The following is a 21,772-nucleotide window of genomic DNA, read 5'->3' on the forward strand; positions in this document are numbered from 1 at the left end:
TGCTGGATGCCGAAATAAAAACAACTTTTAATGTCTACGTTTGAAATAGATTTAGGAACAGAACAAATTTCTGTTAGACTAGTCAGGTGAAATTTAAAGGGCCATTTACGTTCAACAGTGGCCATTTTTAACAGTTAGTGAAAGAAACAAAGATAATTTCCACCAAAAAAATTTAAAATAATGTGATTAAAAATAGTGTGAAAAGATATATAATGAACGTAAAAACTTTTTTTTCTAAAACAAGGATATGATTTACCTAATATAAAAAAATATAAATTTAACATATTTTATAAAAAATATTTAAACACCATTTAAATTTTTTGTAAGTTCATTAAATATTTACTGAATTGCAACCATTTATCGAATAGGTAATACACTAAGGCAAGGAAATTTAATTTGCATTTCATTCAAGTATCTGCGCATCCCTCCTCGGCCCGAGTTTATTCTTTCACTGTACGCACGTTTCTCTCGTTAGTGTACAACGTCACAAAGAGAGATGAAGCGAGACAAGTGGTTTGTTCTTATTCTAATGTCATAGGTGTGAGAGTCAAACCGACGCGTCAACTCTTACTGCGACAACAGGATACGGGGCGATCACAATATTGCATGCTTGCACGTTAATAACTTGCATATCTAAAGTAGGTAATTACGATGTATCTACTATTCAAAAGAGTATCTTTCAATGTATGGTCGTTAATTAAGAATCTATTAGTATTACCATCAGTTACAAAAGGTTGTTTTTCAGTTGCAATGCATAATTAATATGCATATGCTCCAATAATAATTTGTATAACTGTGTCCCACGCCACGCATTGAATGCATATTCTTATAAAAACTATGCATTTCTATAATTTCAGTCAGTGTTCTTTTTCTCTATTTTTTACTCTGTCTACTCGTATATTAGCTATTAGCACCATCATAACACTATTAAGTAAAACAAATTTTACAAGGATGTCTACAAAACATTTTTATAAATTTAATCTGCTCTAAGTATAATATAGGTAAGACATGATGCCAAACGCAACGTTTTTCTTTATTAATATTTTTATTATTCTGACCATTGTTTTGTTAAATTTAATAACAAATATTACACCTTAGAACACAAAGGAAAAGTTATATAAAATACAAACCCATTATTATTTTTATTTTGACATATTGTTTTACTAAATACTATCTATGTAGATATATTTAAATTTCGAAGATGCAACAACGTGTAGGTAGGTTATTCTATACTTATATTTAAGTCAAATCCTTCTCGTTTTAAGATATAAAATTAAATGTAAAGTTATGTCATAGCACAGATTAATGTTGTTTTAGTCCTACAAACAAAACATTTAAAAATTAGTACTAAGTACAATCTTCTTCGCTTCTAAAATAAATGGTCTGTCTCTTGAACAATTTCTTCAGTACCTAATACTTCTGTCTGTTTGTCCATTAATGTTCATTGTTACTACTAAAACTCGAAATTGGTGAAATCTACTTTTGATTAAATTTTAAAATATTGATTAATTCTTTGTATTAATTTTTTACTATAATTTGTAATTAATTGGGTTCAGTCAAGAGTTTAAATTTCAGTAAAAGTAATGTATACTTATTGAAAATTAACTCAACCAAATATTTACTTACTGGGGTTTCATCAAATAATTTGATGGACTAGCTAACAGTACTATCTTCTTCTTCTTTTTTTAAGTCAAAAGTATTCTTGACCAAGAGTTCGAAAGTTAGGCATATAAATGTATAGGTATTTTCTATATGTTAAATGTCTCAAAGTTTACATCGACTTTTGTTCAATGTCTAGATATAATTATATAATGTGGTCTAAATTACAATAATATTGATTATGAGAAGACTTCTAAAATTAATTTGGCTGAATTCAAAACGCCGCATTTTTATGAGATGTCTAAACATTAAAATATAATGTATTTCGACACTATATATTTATATAATTACTATGTTTAATTGGTCATTAAAGAAATGAATAACTTTTAACCCTTCGAGTGTGTAATTGTTTTACAATCAATGTACTATTGGATATATGTATTATGCGTTAAAAGTGTATGTCATCTTTGTATATTTGTTTACGAGTATTTAAAATTCGTTGACGTCGTTTCAATATATAGAAATTTCAAATATATAAAGATTCGCTGCACACAATTCCAAATTTTTGTCAGCATGAACCGAAAAAATTGGATTGATGTTCCTTAGTGCAAAATTGTGCAAAATCGATTATTTATTTTTATTTTATTTTCTTACCGTTTTAGTCCAATTTTACTCGACCCAAACCGATCGCATTCTACGACGTCGCGTTGAGTTATGTCGTTGAAGTTGCGACATCTATCGATAAGTGTGACAAACCCCTCATTGTATGACTGCCCCTGGACGCTGCCAGTGATTCTTGGAGACAACAACAATATAAAAGACGCTCCGCCGCCGCGGATCCCCGCCGCCGCCACCGCTGACGTCGCCGACTTGGACCTTGGCGACTCTATGGACAGTCAGCCCGACTTCAGTTTTAATCTTGAATTAACTAGGAACCAAGTCGAGCAATACGGCAGCCAATTTGAGGGCCAAGAAGCCGTCGCCCCGGCTGTCACCATCGTTGGTAAGTTTGCGTGAAATTAACGTATTTTACGCCCTTTTGACGTCTGTCACTGAGTGAGATAGCCGAACTCAATGTATTTACAATAATCAATGATAATTAATGAAATTCCTTGAAATGTCTGACTTATTAAATCATGTTGCATTCTGTTGGAACCCCTGGTTCGCCATGACGTTTCGATACGCAATTACCCAACCACACTGGGCTCACGTGGGCAGTATGGCCCAAACCTTCTTATTCTAAGAGGAGTCATCCTGTATCTAGTAGTGGGTCTTATACAGGCTGGAAAATTGAGATGGGCAGCAATACTGGGTTAAGACACTAACTGTTCAGTTTTTAGTTGTCTACATACGTTTAATTTTCTTTAAGTATAAAGGATTCATATTCGTAAAAATACAACTTGCGAAAGTTTCACTGCAATGCCCTACGAACTGTACGAAAAAAGTTTTCTTTGATTTGTGGGTGTTCTAGTACTCTAAACTTAGTTGGTCTCAAAGAGTGTTTTAATCCTTGATAGAAATGGGACCGATGGCATAAAAAAGTCCAATCTGTCGATTTTCTCGCTGACTGTACATTTTATCAAAAATCTGTGAATGTCGATTGTCATCACTCAAAAGTTAGTACAGGTCTCCTAAGAGCATTTTCGCGTAGCAGCAAGGGATCTAGTAGTTGCCCTTGCTGCCCCATGTGCCTTACGCGATTCAATGAACATACCTGACACTGCTTTAAATAACATGAAACTAGGAATATTTTTATACAACGGGTGAAATCGCGCAGATTCGTAGTCGTATACACATAGCTCATTTTAGTAAAATTTTATAGATTAGGGTAATTGTTAAAGAACATAAAAATATCATACTGTAGAGCGTCATTTGTATTAAAACTTGATACTGACTTTACTTGACTAACTTTTAGTATTTTTAATAATGTTCAGGCACCATTTATTTGATGTGAAGTTTAATCGTTTTGAATTCTTTTTCATGCATCAGTCGATGAGGTTGTCGGTGAAAATTGGAGCGAGGTTTGAGTCCCACACAAACAATTCTACATACACTATATGTTGTGACTAGGTGTGCTTGATGGTCACTGCTATGTTCAGACTGGGGCTTAGATATAATAAATTAACCATTAAGAGGTAATTTACAATAAGTCCAGTATAAATCTGCATGAAATATTAATGTACCAATTTCTTGCTATTTCAAAGGTACACTGCCCAAAATGTGTGGGGATCGGATGCATAGAAGAACTCATATGTAATTGATCCTCACACATTTTAACGTGTTTTTACTAAAAATTAAGGGAAGGTGTGTTTTGACTTGATTTAATTGCTTGATATTGAGTAAATATTGAAAAAAACGCGATGCTTATTCTACATTGACACGATAAGTGTTGTTTAATTTGTTGTAAAAATAAAACAGGTATCGTCAAAGCGTACGTAAGTTCAAGTCAATTCGCTGGGTGCACGATGACAGCGCCAACTAGCGGTTATAATTACAGCGGACTTTTAAATGTCAAATGGCTGGCTGTCATTACGAAGAGCAAGTAAACAAACAAATAATTTAAATGATGTATCCTAATTTACATATATTCTACTCGATCATACTCGATCATCTAAATCTAGTGTCGATAATAACGTTGACCTTTTTTATTTCCCGTCTAAAATGGCACAACCAATTAATTTCAGGACTACCTGGTCCGCGTGTGTACTCGTACTAACACACGGACTTTCTCATGGCTGTCTTCATGATCACTCTTTTTGCCATTGTTCTTACAGTGAACTACGCAGCAGGTCGTGCCGCATATTTATTTATTTTTGCTTATAATGCAGCAGATACATAAATATCTCTAGTAAATAGTGATAGTTCCGTATTTGGCCACGGCGCGCGCTGTGATTAATTCATGGTTTTCCCACCTTCTACTTCGCACCCAGCGAATACCGTTCGAAATTTAACTGTCCGGTTTTAAAGGTCGACATTTGAACGAAAGAGTTTAGGGGGCTGTTTCACCACCCCTTGATTAATTTTAACTGATGGATAAATGTGATGCGGTCTATTCGAGCAAAACAAACAGAGACGGCATCACATTTATCCGTCAAATAAATTAATGGATAGTGAAGCAGGGGGTAAATTTAATTGTCCGTAGGTACAAATTTGTTTTGACGAAGTGTGTATGGTACGTTGTAAGTGATTTGACCAAATAAAAATTGAGAATTGACTGCTAAAATTTGGGACATAATCATAATTAAATAGTAAGATACGCCTTCATCTTTTAAGTTGTTGGTAAATGGTATTTAAGATTAACTTGTATTAGTTAAAATTATACCTAAGCCCCATCCTGTATATTGTTATAATCACAATGGTCACCGTAAGAGTTGAACGTCTTTTGAAACCACTTGGAAACTTCTGATTTAATAAAGTTGGGAATAATAATCGACTGGTACACTAACGTTAAGAGGAGCGACAGTCATTTTTTGTATTGTAAGCAAAGAATCAATGCATGTTTTTCGCGTAGTCTAATGGATTAAACATTTTTTTTACCTTCATTTGAAAAAAAAACTGGAAGTACGTATTTTTATCATAGCTGCCATATTTTTACTGTAGACGTACTTAAAAAAAAAACAATCGAAGTAACCAGCCATTAGTCCAATCGAAGAAGCCCCACGATGAAACCATAATATTTAATTCACAGTGCGAAAAAATAATTAAGGATCAAAGACTTAACCCACCCTTGCTTGCAGTCTCTTGACCCTAGTTAAGTCCTTCTTGATTGGTATACTAAGACAACAGGCCCAACCAAATGAGAAAAATATTTTAAAACTAGCAGTAATATTAACGACATGTGACTGACTCATCTCTCGCCGTGACCTTGTGAATTACTTTGGGTATGTTTATGAGTTTCTGTACATTTAGATGCCTCAAAATGAGTCGGAAACTTTTACACATACTCACTAGCCGTATTTACCGTATGCTTGCTGCTATTCTGTATTACTCTGCTTTACTTAAGCTTTGCATTGCAGGTTTAGCTTAATTAAAGGATACTAATTTAATCACAGAAGAACACTGTAAAGAGACACGACACAAGTAGGTACCAGGTTCCCCAAATGACACCCGGAACTCACAGCATGTGCCTGTTGATATTTAGCATGAACATTCTTTAATTTATTCTTAGTAACTAAATTCCTGATTTTAATATAAATTTTCATATCAAAATATGACACTAAAGGCCATATCTAAATTGAACACATCAGATCAGATGTCTATAAACAAAATAATGTCTATACCTTATAAACGAAATAATGGAAATGCAAGTCCAAATCCTTAGCTATGACCTCAGCGTATGTGCACGAACCTAAAGCCCGTCATACTTTAAAACCAAAATCGCTAACTGTTCCTTACCACTAGGACGAGGAAGACACAACCAAAGTATCAACCAACCACCAACCGCTGCCCAAAGTTGAAGAGCCGGAGGACTCCGGCCTCGGCGTAGCGCAGATCGTCATCACAGCTGCGACCCCAATGGTGGAGGAGCCCGAGCAGCCTTTCCCGCCACCCGAGCCCGAGGCTGAGCCAGAAGACGAGGAGTCTTCGATCTCCGAGCAGACCGCGGTGTGCGTCCCGGACCCAGCAGAGGCCCCACCAGCATCCAGCTCTACGGCCTCCGAAGGCGAGTCGACAGAGGCCTCCGGGCCCCCTACCGCCCCCCAATCCCCTCCCGCGGCTCCCCGTGCCGGGCGCGCATCCATACCCGATGAACTCGAACCGGCCCAACTAGCTAGGCTCACAGATTTGAAAGAATCCAACGCTTAAATTAGACTGTTTCTTCCTCTACGGAAAGACCGTTCGTCACTCGCGAATACTCTTAACTGATATTTTCTCTTCCTATTTACTCATTCTCCTTTTCTAGGCTCAAATGTAATGTGCCAGTGAAGCAAATATATCGGGCCAGCCATAGCCTATCGCTCCATAATTTGCACTCCTCTCTTGCTAATTAATTTTCAGTTTTGACAGGTACTTACGTGAAATATAAAAGAAGGTACTTGCATTTATGTGAAAAACGGTCTGGACTTGGCTGGGGGCATAACGACACAGGTATCTCATAGTGGGTGGCAGGAGGTTGTGTCTCTGGCTAGTAGAGCTGTACATACTTATTATATTATACTTGTTACTGCTAGGTGTAACAAAGCACGATCTAGTACCTGCTAACTAGAGTCCCTCTATTAGAGGGTATGGTAGTGAGTGAGGCAGTTCTCTAAAAATATATTAGTTTATTTTCTCCTCATCCTGTTAATATGTAAAAAAGTTCCACGAGAAACCTCTAGCCAACTTTTTTCAGTTTTCTTTTTATGTATATTAATATAAAATAATATCGAATAAAGGAGTAGTATTATTTGCTAAGGCAACTGCAAGACGTGGCAACTTTGTTGGTTTACCTGGAACCAGTACTTATTTGTTATCCTTACAGGGAGATGATAAATTATTATACTTTAGAAATCTGCCCTAAAACAAACCGCGAGCTGGTCAAAAATTTGATCTAATTATAAATAAATAGAATTCCACTATAATACAATTACGTAACATACGTCATAAGATTTTCGTTTTACGCGCATTCTTAGGTGCCTCATAACTGTATAGAAAGTTGTATACTTTATTATAATTATACTATTTCGGGTTGCGTCTGTATAATGTTGCAACGAATTAATGGAATGGTTTATTATACCATGGTTATACCGCGTATATTCATACTAACAGTAAATATATATTTATATATACCACCGTTATTTTCTGTTTGATAATATTATTATGTATGACTAATTTGAACATCAAATGTTTAATATAAACCTAAATTTTGGATAACTCTCGTAATCATAAGACGGGATCGTAGCAGAACTTAATTTTATATTAAATTTGATGTTTTTTGTGCAAATGTAAATAAAGAACCAATATCTAATTTCAATCAGCGAAGCTCCGAAAGCAAAACTGATTCAATTTTGCATAGTCCAATGACACCTCTCGTCGATTCCGGTGCCAGCGGGTGCTGCGAGTGCTGTATGAATTTTAATGTTACCGAATTATTTATTAAGCTGTGATTTTCGACAAGGAATCGTTTAGACATACTTAGTTAGTTAAATATCTACAGATACCCCGAGAACGCTTGATTAGTGCTATAGCAAATTTTCTTTATCCTTTCTGTTCATATTCGTAGGTACTATTCACATTTTCGACACATGAGTCACTTTTGTAAATACTTTCAACTGATTTTACTCTTTATCCTTAGTGGTTCTAAGCATCCCAAATAACATGTAAGTTACTGCGATGCATTTGCCTTGAGATATGTACGTCTCAATTTCAGTGTGTAGCAAAAAATACGGTTAGCGTAACACGTCGTTTCTGAGTGTTTTTAGCGTTCGTGTAATTGAAATTAATTCAATAGTGATGCACTTCTATTTTAGCATCTAGTATAAGTTTTGAAAGTGACTCAATGAATGTGGGCAAATTGATAGCGCCTCCCTAGCGGTGTGTATCGGCAAACTGTTCGCATAGTTTTAGACACTTTATGCGAACACATTGGAGACGTTGGGACAAAAACTTATGCTAAGAGCTCAGGGTTGTTTGTAATTTTGGTAGGATAATATCCGATCCTATCGAAGGTAAATCGATTTTGCAGGCAGGTATTCGAGTATAGTGCATATGTATAATAAATAATATAGCATGAATTCACTCAGAACTTTACTCAGAATTTTTCCGTTTCGTTAGATAAAAATAAATCGAGGGTTATTTTCTGTGACACAATCGAAAATGTGGAACATTTTAATGCTTCTGTTGAGCGTACTTATTTCCTTTTAAAAGAGAAGATTTTCAATTTTATTTAGACAACTGCCAACACTTAAAGTTGCCATATAATCATGTATTCATATCTTAAACAAATATATATCTAGTCATGTTTATAGGGATTTATTAATTGTTACATTGGCCAACTCGCGGTTATAATATGAACTCTCTCGTGGATCTTTGGTGAGCGATTTCATGAAACAATGCGTAGATTAGATAGGTACAATAATTATTTAAATGGCAACATTAATTATATTTGGTGCCATCTTGGATTCGGTGCAAATTTGTGAAATGGCTCCCTGATCGATGCGAGTTCACCTAAGTAGTTTTAGGAACAACATACAGGGTGTTACTACCTTCTTTTCATTGCCCGATAGTCTAACCTTGAAGAAAAGTGACGGAGACACATTCAAACAGCATTGTTTTATTGATGAGATTCAGACAATGGTATGCATGTTTAGGTTACGTCGGGATTCTATTTTTAATTTTAACAATGGAGTTTTTTTTTAATTTTGCAAGATCAAAACTGTAAAAATAGTCTTGGGCCCTTTTTTGCAATGGTAAGTCGACAGGTGATGCTGACAATTCGGCCTAAATTTCGTAGCCAACATGAAACCTCAAGAACATGAAACTCCTCAAGTCAACAATGTATTTAGTTGTAATAATTACTTGTTGCCTGTCATTTTTATGAAATACGGCCGGATTATATTACAGTGAAAAGAAGAAACTAACAGTAAAAATAAAAATTTTTTAGAACAGTTACGAATGGATTGAATAGATGGATATAGGTTAACTATATTTTGTAGACCTGTTATTAGAAAATTTATCAATTAAAGCCCCACACAATTTTAGACGACATTACTTCTGTTCAATCCATTCGTACAACGTATTTATTCCACACACCATCAAAGCTACCAACGTTACTGAAAAAACGTCATTCTCTTGACGCTTTTCTCTCAGGTTAGACTTCTTTTGACTGCCGAATACACACTCGGTCAGTCAATAAACTCCTAATGAAAATAATGGACAATTGACCTTATTTATAAATCAACGTCGCTTTTGTATATGCGGGGCATCAAGGATAACAGTTGGTCGGTAAAATAATTCTATCGCTCGAAAAACAGGTCAACTAAAAGACAGTCATGTTACTAACCGGAACGATGCCGTCGGTGGCTTAAGATCAATTCTAATACCTAATCACGAATGCCTCTTCCTGAAAAATACATAATTTAAGTATACCTACAGGGTATCCTAAAATTTGAACATGGTAGATGGTTTGAAATGACATTAAAAAAATAAAAAATACTCCACAAAAATACCTTATTAATAGGTTTCGGTGGAGGCTTTTTTATTAGAATTTATAAAAATGGTTACAAAGTAAACCCAATTTTATCACAAATAAATAATTTTACGAACACGCTTGACATGTTATTAATAAAAGTGCCACTTTTATTGTTAAATATATTATATTTCTTAGAACATGCCGCATTTGTTTCGGTCTTATTTGCGAGGGCCGTCGATACTCTTGTGGGGATCAAGTACAGTCACCAGCACCAATATCTGACACAACAAGCGTGCATAAATATCTGATACGACTCTATTTCTAGGGACGGAAGGACGTGTCAGATATTTTTACACGCTCCGCTGTGGCAGATAGTAATGCTGGTGACTGTACATATATGAACTTATATGTGATTGATACCCAAAAAAACTTTTGATACGTACCTATACTAATTTAAATATACACAAAGTAGTAATAATTTACACGCACATAACCATGTTTCGACATTTATTTAGATGGTAAAAAAGTTATGCTGCACAACGGCAAAATTGTAAAATGAATTATTTGTGTAATGTGCAAACTACTTATTCGACATTTCAGATTGTAATAATTACTGGTAGTATTTTGGCTATTACTTTGCACTCATATTCAATTTACATATTAATCTGAAAGCAAAGTTTACGGGTCGGTTCGATTTGAGGTAAACAAAAACGAAGAGAATATCACTTTTCCTGAATTGTGGCTTTTTCTAACACTTAGTTTATTTTACTGTGTACCAAAATTGATCTATTCTTTTTATGGTTTCATAATTAGATACTGACAATTTCCATTTTTTTAAACTTGAAAATAGTGGTATGAAAATTAAAAGTGAGTATTGTGAAAGTATTATTTTGAGCCAAATTTCAGAGTGATAGCTGATCGCGTTTCGTATTCGCATTTAATTCGCATACAGCAGCTAACATGAAACAGATTCTGATATAGTATATTTTTCTCTTGCGAATACACGAACACGAAACACTATGCTACACAACAAAATGTTTTGGCAACATCATAGCAATCATTACTCTGGCCCATAATTAACTGATAGTTTTTTACATTGTTCAACTTGAAGCAAATATATACCCATTTTGAATAACTACTTATTGACAGTGTAAATATATGGGTTCATACTTAAGACTCATCGGAAATGTTTAGGGATCAAGTACATAATTAAGTTACCTACCCATTATGCGTTCGATCCCTACAAATTTTAGGCAATGTAGTATAAACCAGTGACTTGAGATTAAGTTACACGTATGATTTGTAGCATTCGCTGATTGTTAGTAATAAACTATATCCAAGTAATTGTTCGTGTCTAATACATTTGATTGTACTTCAGTGTTGGATGGTAACGTGTAATCTCTTATAAAGGTGACTTGACTTAAGCGCCATATTTTAACCATATTATTTTTATTTAATAAGAAATATTATTTAATGGTGTTATCTCGGGTCAGTTTCACAAAGACATAATCGATATCGAAACCTGATTCGTTAAAATAATTGGAGTGTTCGTCATTTATTTGATTTCGTGTATTTGTGAAAGGGGCCCATGCGGGGTTTCTATTATTTAGCCTTTCGTGTGTACGTTATTTTTTTTATTAGGAGGTCTGTAGCACTCTGTAGCTAGAACACTGTATCAAATTGCACAGAAAAGTTGACTGTTGTACTATTACTACAAACTGACTATTGTTTGTGATATATAACATACCATACTACGTTATATTATTATCTATATAAGCGTCGCTTTCTTTAGAAGAAACTCAGTTTATGATAGAGTACCGTAGCGTTGGTTTACGTGGGTCATGTCAATTATTTACAAAGTTTTAAAAACACAACGACAACATTAAAATACATTGTAAAGTGAAGAGTATCTGTACTGGTCACAGAAAGACTTCTAATTAAAAATATAAGTTTGCAACACCCTATATTTTTTGGTTCACGAGTTTAGCAGAGGCCACGGGTAGTATTAATAACAACAATTAAAAAGTCTATGGCGTTACGAAATTTTATATAATAAAAAATATCTAATGAAACTTCACAAAAAACATCAACGTGGGTATGTGAGTAAGAACGCCGCTTGAAATTACTTTTTGCAATTAATCGAGAATAGTTAATTGTGTCACAAGGGAGCAAAATGGTGTATTTACGGCGAGGGTGTACATTGAATCCAGAATGTAGCGAAGGATTCTACAATAGAATCCTGAGCGTAATGAGGGATTCAAGTGTTAACGCCCAAGATGATCATACAACTTTTCACACCGAGCATTAAAAAACATGAAAAAAACAAATTCTAAATATTATTAAAAAACAACCAGCATAGAAAATGGCGTGGCTTTACAATTATCAACTTCAAAAAATGGCATTTGCAATAAAATTCTTAGAAAAGCCTTGAACAGAAAAGTTGCACTTTGCTTTCAGGGAGGAAAAGTTACTTTTCTGAAGGAGAGGTGTGAAAAAGTATGGTACGGCCGTGCCTTTGTTATTTTTGCTAGACTTGGCGGGGGCACTGCCGTGCCCCCAGATATTAATAAGTAGTACCTAATACACTTAAGTGTAATAAAGTAATTTACTTGAAATTTTCAGGATCGTTTGGTTGTTTAGAAACATAGTGAATACTTGGCATTGCCCCGTCACAAGGGCAAGAACTAGAATTATAGTGATTCGATTAGAACTCATACGTTTATACACATAATGCGTATTGTATCACTTCGGATACTTATTAGGAAGTGTTTTCGTATACTGCGCAGTGGCTTTTCTTATCAAGAATAATTCTTCCGACAATAACTTCGTTTCGCCTATACTCACTTAATATTAAGCGTAACCTATTTATAAAATAAGGGAAATATAATGAAATGTATAACGGCTTTGATAATAATAAGCCGTTCGAGAAATGTCGTAATAAAATAATTAAAGATGTTTGGCGATCAAACAAATATGATTTTCACCTCAGCACCTCAAAAAGGCAGGTTTTGCTATGAGAAATCAGTGAGCAAAATCGCATTTTGCTCACTCCGTGAGACAAAGTAACTTTTAATTTTTTTTTTTAAATGCTGAGTACAGTGTTGGGTCTACTCACTGAATTCCAAATATTTGAACTTTACTTTGATCTGTCATTTCACTTGAACTCGAAAAAAGCAAGAGATAGGATCAAATTTGTCGATTACAAACTTAAAATAAATGTTTGGTATTAAAAATATATCGAAATATTTCCAAAATGTAAATTTTCCCGATCTTTTAATAAAGTATGCAACCTCGTTGCACGAAAGCCGCTTCTCTTGTTTTTTTTTTTTTATAAAGAATTCCGTATACTGCCTCTACAGTATAATTATTATTTGTTAAATTGAATGATTTTTTAACAAATCTATTTATGTTTATGTAATAGAAATCTTAATAAAAATCATATTTAAAGGTTTAATTGTTCAACCTTTTCAATTACCCCGAGATGAGGCTTTTTGCAGTATTAAAAAATAAGTGTGACATTAGTACAAGAAGTTAAGATTGCATGTTATGAGTATGCGATTTGTATTGTAGCTACTGGACTCTTTTTATGGTTTTAAATGTAATTATTATATTTGATAATAATCGGATTCTATTTTAAAAAAATGTATTTGTTTTGTAAACAGGTAGGTATATGTGGTTTTACTCTTATGTTACATTTAAATTATGTTCTCGCTGCTGAGGTGAAAAATTGTATGTGTCACACGAGACCAAAGTTTTTTGCATCTCGTGTATTTCAATCCCTTGCTGATCTCAGGATTCTAACCTAGAATCACTCGCTGACGCTCGTGATTCAATTATAGAATCCTTCGCTTACTCGGGATTAAAATCAACACTCGCAACAAAAAACAACTTTGCTCTCTTGTTGCACAAATAACTATTTTTATGTCTTCGATCCCGAGACATATTTGATCGAAAATGTGGTTTTTGATGTTGAATTTTAAGTAAGTCTGAATTTCATTTGTATTGTCCAAAATAACTGTTAAGAAAAATAAGCATTTTTGAGGTCTTAATTATCTAAGTTTTTGAGAAACTCAATCGACTTTTCTAATATAACTGAAAGAAAATCTTGAAACACGTCAGTGCGAAAACCAAAGCACTGACTATCGCGTATTAACGGATTAACGTTAACTTTCGGTTTTTTTCTTAGATTAGCCATTAACTAAGTCATCTATTTGATAAACGGATCTCAGCTATGGAAATAAGATATGAAAGAAAGGTGGCAACTATATTGTCAATTAGACAATGGGTTTTCAACTCTTCACTTTTAATCTTAACTTAGGGTGTGATGAAATGTCGGCGCTCGTAATACAAGACATAGCTCGAAAAAAATGTATTAACTAAGAAAAAACTGAAGTGCCGTACTTGTATGCAAACGACGACAATTCGTCCCAACATTAGTGTAGCAGACGACGTTTTCTACTAAGTTGTCATCTTTCTTTCTGACACTTGAATGAGTTTCTTTGCATTGCGCGCCGCGAATGATTAGACATCGACGGCAATGTACAGTCAAGGGCAAAGATATCGACACGGCCAAAGTTGCAAAAATATGTATACACGGCCTTAATGTTAAGAGCATAAAAGAAGTACATATTTTTGTAACTTTGGCCGTGTCGGTATCTTTGCCCTTGATTGTACCGCTCACATGACATTTCTCGCACGGTGTTTGCGTAGCTTTGATGATGATGTTGTAGGAGTCAAGTAACACCATGTTAGGCGGACTTACAGATGTGCAAGTTGCGGAAAGTTTCGGGTAATTTTCTGAAATTTTCACAAGATATATAGGAAATTTAAATTTAAGAATGAACGAACCTATAAAAATTACACATTTTCAGTGGTAGTTCCAACTATGTCAGCAATAGGAAAACTATCGAGTGACCTAATTTCCAATTCGACTTGTAAAGGGTGCAGTCAGCATCAAAAGTAGCGGATCACTTGTTTACCTTATCGCATATTTGTCAAAGTGGTACTTAAGTACGTTGCTGTAAAACAATAAAAGTATGCAGCTACTTTTGATGCTGACCATACATACTAAAACTGTAGGAAATTAATCATCTGTACAATAAATATATCTGTAGGTATAATATTGTTGACTTGTCTCTTTTGTAGTGTTGTGTATTGTTGTGAGTATTTCTTTCTTTCTTTCAATATATCGCACTCTTAGATCAACAGTTTATCCATTCGAAATCAATTTCTGGAATGTCTAGATTAAAATGGTGGATTATTTTAAGTCGATGCGCTCTTGATCTATCTATAGGAGTACGAAAAATACGGTATGTTATACTTTATACCATAGTATTAGTATTTCGTAAGTACCTACTATATTTTGATTCTACTGCAACCACTATCTCCAATTCTAACAGCTAGGTACTCAAATAGATTCGTGTCAAATATTGTTAAGCGTTTTGCCATATCTATCCGAATTTTTGTTTCCAGTGACTGTGTAGTACTCAAAATTCTCAAAAAGCTATATTATTCATGTGATTTACAAGTTATACCTAGGGATAGTTTAAATCGGATTGAGAGGAAAAGAAAACAATGATAGGTATATTATATCTTAAAAGCATTAATATATCGTAATTTAAAGCTATGAATATGAAAAATGATTACTGTGCTTTTAGTACAGGAAAAATGGCATATTTTGGCGGCAAAATATACCTACACATCAATGAAACTTTGTTTATAACTTTATCTTGGCACTAGAAATGAGAATCTGCCGAGTCCCACCAAAATATAGGCGTTCTACCCCCTCCCAGGGGCTATGGGCAGGGGGCAACGCTAAAAAATGAAAATTTTACAAACTAGGCAAGTGAGGTGTCGTGTCATTTTCTATGTAATTTTTTGCGCTGAATCGAATTAGACCATACCCATACTTATAGGATCAGTATTTTGCAAGATTTGAAGGGTTTTTGTTGAAACCATAGAGCAGTCTAAAATCACTTCCTACCAGTTTCTCAAGATATGGATGTGTTGGTAATACTGATTGCTCTTGGTGATTCTAAGAAGCCTATATTGTTGCTTAAAATTGGTCGAGTTAAAAGAAAAACATTTTGTTTATATTTTCCAACAAATACCCTTTATATCTCGCAAAATATTGATCCTATAAGTATGGATATGGTCTCATTCGACTCAGCGCAAAAATTACATAGAAAATGACACCTCACTCGCCTAGTTTGTAAAATTTGTTGTTGTAATATGGTTTTCTTAATAAAACTAGCTTTTGCGTATGACCCAAATCACCATCTTTATTTCTCTCTTGCACCGACTCCCTCCACAGATAAGCAAACATAAATACAGATACAACATCTCTCTCTTTTTGATTTAGACAATAGTTAATGTAATACTTTAACATTGTGAGGAGTACATAATTAATTGTACCAAACAACAAAACAAAATGTAACGCTTAAGCATTTAGTTGCAATTATCATAAGTCATATTCATAGGTACATTATTATTATTATTTTTAATAGGAAGGTTCCTACTTAACTAAAAGTTTGTTTAAATTAAACCAACTTAAATTAACTTAATCTAATAACATGTAACACTGACAATGCACAGTGCTATACAGTACCTACTTAAAAATTAGTTTCATAATCATCCAAAAACTTAGGTCTCCTTACAAGTCTCTTAGGTAATCTGTCATCTTGTTCTTGAATCCTTAATTCCTGCTCACTGTTAGCTGTAATGTCAATATTTCCTCTTGCTTCCTCCTCATCAAGATTATCTAAGGGACTTGCAGGTGTAATAATCGAATCATCATAAAAATTCCTATTTAACAATGAACTTCCTTCCCCTGGTGAAATGTGCTGTGGAACTCGTACTAAATGCCACCGGTTTCGTCTAAACTTTCCTCTATCCGTCATAATCACGTATGAACGCGGTTCCTCGCATTTTGTTTCAATGGTACCATAAATCTTGAGATCAATTATCCAGACTTTATCATTAGGTTTTAGCTCTTCCAAATTAGATGCCCTGTGACTTTTGTTATAATAATACGCATCTTTATTTTTCTTTTCTGTCATGCTCTTTTGTATATCCTGTTTAATTTTGACCGGTTTATTAAGCTTACTAGGCAAGATAGGCAAGTTATCTCTTAGTTTACGATTAAATAACATTTCTGCTGGACTGTAGCCTGTTTCTATGGGTGTATTCCTATATATTAACAATGCTAAGTATATATCTTCATTTTTAGACAGTAATGATTTTGCTATTTTAACTCCAGATTCCGCTAATCCATTACTTTGCGAAAAATATGGACTACTTGTTATAGATTTAAATCCATATTCTTTTGCAAATTCATTAAATTTGGACTTGAACTGCGTGCCACAATCAGATCTCACTACTTCAGGAATACCGAACCTCGAAAACACATTTTTACACTGAATTATTACACTGTATTCTGTTAGATCTTTTAGTTTACAGATTTCTAAGAACCTAGAATAGTAGTCTATGATTACTAAATACCAGTTGTTATTAAACTTAAATAAATCCATGCCTACTTTTTGCCATGGCCTGTCAGGGATTTTTTCTACAACCATCTTCTCTTTGTGATTCTTGCTTGTTTCTATACACTTAGGACATGACTTCACTTGCTCCTCAATTTGTCGAGACAAGCCTAACCACCAAACCGATTGCCTTGCCCTTTCTCGACATTTAGAGATACCTAAGTGTCCTTCATGAATTCTTTTCAGTATATCTTTGTGCATGTTTTCTGGTATAACTATTCTTGAATTATATAAAAGGAGGTCCCTTTCCATCGAGAAACTATTTTTATACTGATAGTAATTCTTAAAAACCCCTAGTTGAGTTTTATTTGGCCATCCATTTGCAGTAAATGATTTTAAACCTATGCATATGTTACATTTACCCTGTTCCATATATATTTTGTCCAACATTTCGTTAGGTATTGTATCTGAAACTAGCATGTTGATGTTGCCCTCCTCCTCCTGTTCCATATCTGAAACTCCACAATCAGGCAGCGGCTGTCGTGATAGCGCGTCGGCCACTACCTGCTCCTTTCCTGGTATATATTTGACTTCATAATTGAATCTACTCAATTTAAGTCTAAATCTTAAAAGTCGAGGGCTTAAATCATCAAGCGGCTTAGTGTGTAATATCTGCAGAAGGGGTTTATGGTCAGTCTCTAATATTACATGTATGCCTAAAACATAATCTCTAAATTTTTCTACAGCCCAGACCAAGGCTAAACCTTCCTTTTCTATCTGTGCATAATGCTTTTCAGCATCTGTGAGTGTTCTACTGGCGTAAGTAACAATTGATCGATTACCTGCCCTATCTTCTTGCATAAGAGCTGCCCCTAATCCAAATGAACTACTATCTGCTGAGATTATTATTACTTTATCCACATCATAATGCGCTAGAGTAGGAGCATTTTGCAGTTTTTCTTTAATTTCATTGAATGCTTTAGTCTGAATAGGACCCCACACAAACATTTGATCTTCTTTTAACAAAATGTGCAATGGATTTAAAATTTCTGATTTATTTGGAATGTATCGACCTACAAAATTGACCATGCCTAAAAATTGAAGCAACTCTTTTTTATTACTTGGTTCTTTAAAGTTACTGATAGCTTTTGTTCGCTCGGGATCAATTTTTATACCACTAGCGTTGATCACGTGACCCAGATAACAAATCTCCTCAACCCCAAATAAACACTTATTTTTATTTATGGTTATACCTGCATTGTGAAGTCTTTTAAGCACTTCATGAAGGACCCTATCATGGTCTTCCTTAGTCGGTTCATAAATAAGAATGTCGTCCATGTGGATGGCTAGTTTCATGTCTTTAAATAGATTTGAAAACTTCATACTGAAGTATTCAGGCGCGCAATTCAATCCAAACGGAAGTCTGTTATATATATATCTACCAAAAGGTGTAATTATAGTAGTCAACTTTTTTGATGTATCATCCAGTTTAATCTGATGAAACCCTGAGGTAGCATCAATTTTAGAAAAGAATTTAGCTCCTTTCAGTTTAGCTAATGTATGCTCTATTTTAGGGATTGGATAGACCGGGCGCTTTATATTTTTATTAACCTGAGTATAATCACCACATATCCTTACTTTGTTATTTTTTAAAACAACTACGATTGGCGAGACAAAGTCTGTTGCTTCTTCAATAGGACTGACTATACCTAACTGCTCTAGTCTATCCAATTCCTGTTTTACTTTAGGCAGTAAAGGAATTGAAATATTGCGCGGTGAAGCCTGTATGAATGATTTTGGATTCTCTACCAAGTCAATATGAAATTCGTCTTTAAAAACTCCTAATTCGCTAAAAATACTAGGAAATTCTTTCTCAATATTTTCAGAGCCATTCATCCTAACTTCTGGCCCGGATACAGCACAGATTTTTATCAAATTCATACTGTCAATGGAAGTTCGTCCTAGTAGAGCTGTTTTTAACCCTTTAATTACATATACTTTACCTTGATAGGTATTATTCTTGTATTTCAACTCAAGATCTATGGTACCAGTGACATCTAAGCGAGATCCATCAGGTCCTTTCACTGTGTCTGCACATTTCACCAGCGGCAGTTGAAAGGAACTTGCCCAGTTTTCTGAGACTGCACTTATGTCAGCACCTGTGTCGATTAAAAAGTTCAATTTATCAATCAATAAATTATTTCTATAAACCTGTACATCAATCATAAAATCTTCTTTCTTTTCACATAAACTAACCTCATGAGTGGTCCCTTTATTTACCTCCTCCTCTACCCTTCTAACACCCTTTGATCTACACACTTTAGCAAAATTACCAATTCTCTTGCAGTTGTGGCATGTTGAGTTATTGGCCGGACACATTTCCTTTCGATGACGCTCCAACCCGCAGAACCAGCATCTATTTTCTCCTCTTTTCTTGCCTTGTTTAACTCTATTAACTTCGATTGTCTCGTTTCCCATCATCTTGCTTTCTTCTTTTTGAATTTCTGCTTGCCTACATATTAAAGTTGCATCTTTTAACGTGAGATCACTTTTTAACAGAAGTCGCTCGCTTACTGACTTGTCGCTGATTCCAATTACAATTTTGTCTCTTATTAGATCCTCTTTCAGAACACCATATTCACATTTTAGTGCTAGTTTGTGTATGTCTGTCAAGAATTCTTCCAGCTTTTCACCCTCCTTTTGAACTCTTGAATTAAATTTGTACCTCTCATATATGATGTTTTTCTTAGGTGAAAAGAAGTCGTCAAACTTGGAAAGCAAATCTGTGTAGCCGAGTTTAGTTCCTTTTCCCCCATACAATACAAAAGGCAATTCACCTTGTCGTTATCTTCTAATTTATCGTTGCCCGACAAGCTCATGTATCGCACGAATCTTGCTTTATACTTTTCCCAATCTTCAGGCTCAAAGCTAAATGTGCCCGGAGGCGAAATACGCAAGAATTTCGATTCCCGATCCTCTCCTTTTGCGCCATTGTTCTCGTTGGTTTTCTCCATTTTTTTTTCTGAATTTTTTAGGACTCCGATGTTCCTTCGCAATATCTGAATAATTTACTTTGTCTGAACAATCTGAATAACGTTTTATTTAACCGCTGCCACCATGTTGTAATATGGTTTTCTTAATAAAACTAGCTTTTGCGTATGACCCAAATCACCATCTTTATTTCTCTCTTGCACCGACTCCCTCCACAGATAAGCAAACATAAATACAGATACATTTGTATTTTTTAAACGGGCAGCGTGAGGTAGGTCACCTAAATTTTGTTAGCACTCAGCAGATCCTCATGTCTAGTGCCAAGATAAAGTTATAAAAAAAGTTTTATTGATGGACATATTTTGCCGCCAAACTGTCGTATTTAGGGGCTGTTTCACCATCCATTGATTAGTGTTAACTGACGGTTAAATGTCATGCCGTCTCCGTCTATTCGAACAAAACAAATACCTAGAGACCCCTATCTGATATTTTACCTGTACCTACTAATATGTCACATGCATGAGATAACAGGTACTCCACAGGGGTGTCTCGTATTGCATAATGTTGATACTTCTAAAAATTTTTGGTCGAAGTTTTTGGCATAATGTTGGATGGCATATCTACTACTCGTTTATCCTATTCATTTTTACGCATACACATTAAAAAGACCTAATGCTGGTTTGTGCTGACATTGATGTTTCGATCATCGAATTACCTAAAACGTAATATGCCTAATACTTACTAATCGTAATAAGAATTATTTTGCATATCATTAAAATGGCTGTAATTACAGCATCTAGACTATTCTATCCCTAAATTTACTCGTATCAAACGTATCATTTCGTATCAAAACAACTATATTTTAACAAAATAATAGGCAAACTACTTGGGTACTTGCAAATTTATAATTTTAACTGAATAAAATAGGTTAGGTTAAGTTAGGAATGCGACCCCAACAGAAACAAACAAACTACCAATAAAGTCAGTTAAGCAGTATAGGTAGGAAAGGTTAGGTTACATTAAATTAAACTTTTTTTTATAAGTAGATAAGTACATTAAGTACTGAACATCATAGTTATATACATATTTATTATTAAATAAATTGAATCTTTGACTCAATAAACATTTAGGACCAATCACTTTTAGGATAAACGATATTGGGAACACCAATTTTAGCACAAAACAACAAAGTGTATGCCATACGTTATTCGATTTAAAGTTGTTATGCGAAAAAATATTAGGACTAAAAATTTTATGCCACCCGACATAAATCGACTTAACAGTGGCGAAACAGGGGCTCATTTGATTACGATAAAAGTTAAGTTAATTTATCATTGTAGCTGTGCAGTATACGGGAATGCGTTTATAAAAATAAGTAAATTATTAACTAAAAGTTTATAGTGCGTTTACGCTGCGAGGTGAATTTGTACAATGCTTTGATGTCCCCTGCCTGTTCAACCTGCAGTACACTTTATCATTAGAAACTGTGTTTTATTTACAAATCCATAGGTAGGCAATGCAGATCATTCTCAATGGTTCTTGAACGTATGATAGAGGATTTAATACATGGTGTAGATAAAGTTATATATGC

At 34.5% G+C, this 21,772-nt stretch overlaps 1 protein-coding gene and 1 pseudogene across 1 annotated transcript in view; one reads left to right on the forward strand and one right to left on the reverse strand.

Moving 5' to 3' along the window:
• The window catches only part of nwk (FCH and double SH3 domains nervous wreck), a 57,796-nt gene extending 41,759 nt beyond the window's left edge, over window positions 1–16,037 (forward strand). Inside the window, exon 18 of the mRNA XM_074100113.1 lies at window positions 6,001–16,037. Coding sequence (XP_073956214.1) covers window positions 6,001–6,405 — 405 coding nt within the window. The 3' untranslated portion in view covers window positions 6,406–16,037. The remainder of the gene's footprint in view (window positions 1–6,000) is intronic.
• Window positions 16,038–19,244: 3,207 nt separating this feature from the next.
• Window positions 19,245–21,770, reverse strand: LOC141436944 (uncharacterized; annotated as a pseudogene).
• Window positions 21,771–21,772: the final 2 nt, after the last annotated feature.

Source organism: Choristoneura fumiferana, chromosome Z, assembly GCF_025370935.1.
Source record: "Choristoneura fumiferana chromosome Z, NRCan_CFum_1, whole genome shotgun sequence".
Classification (NCBI taxonomy): domain Eukaryota; kingdom Metazoa; phylum Arthropoda; class Insecta; order Lepidoptera; family Tortricidae; genus Choristoneura; species Choristoneura fumiferana.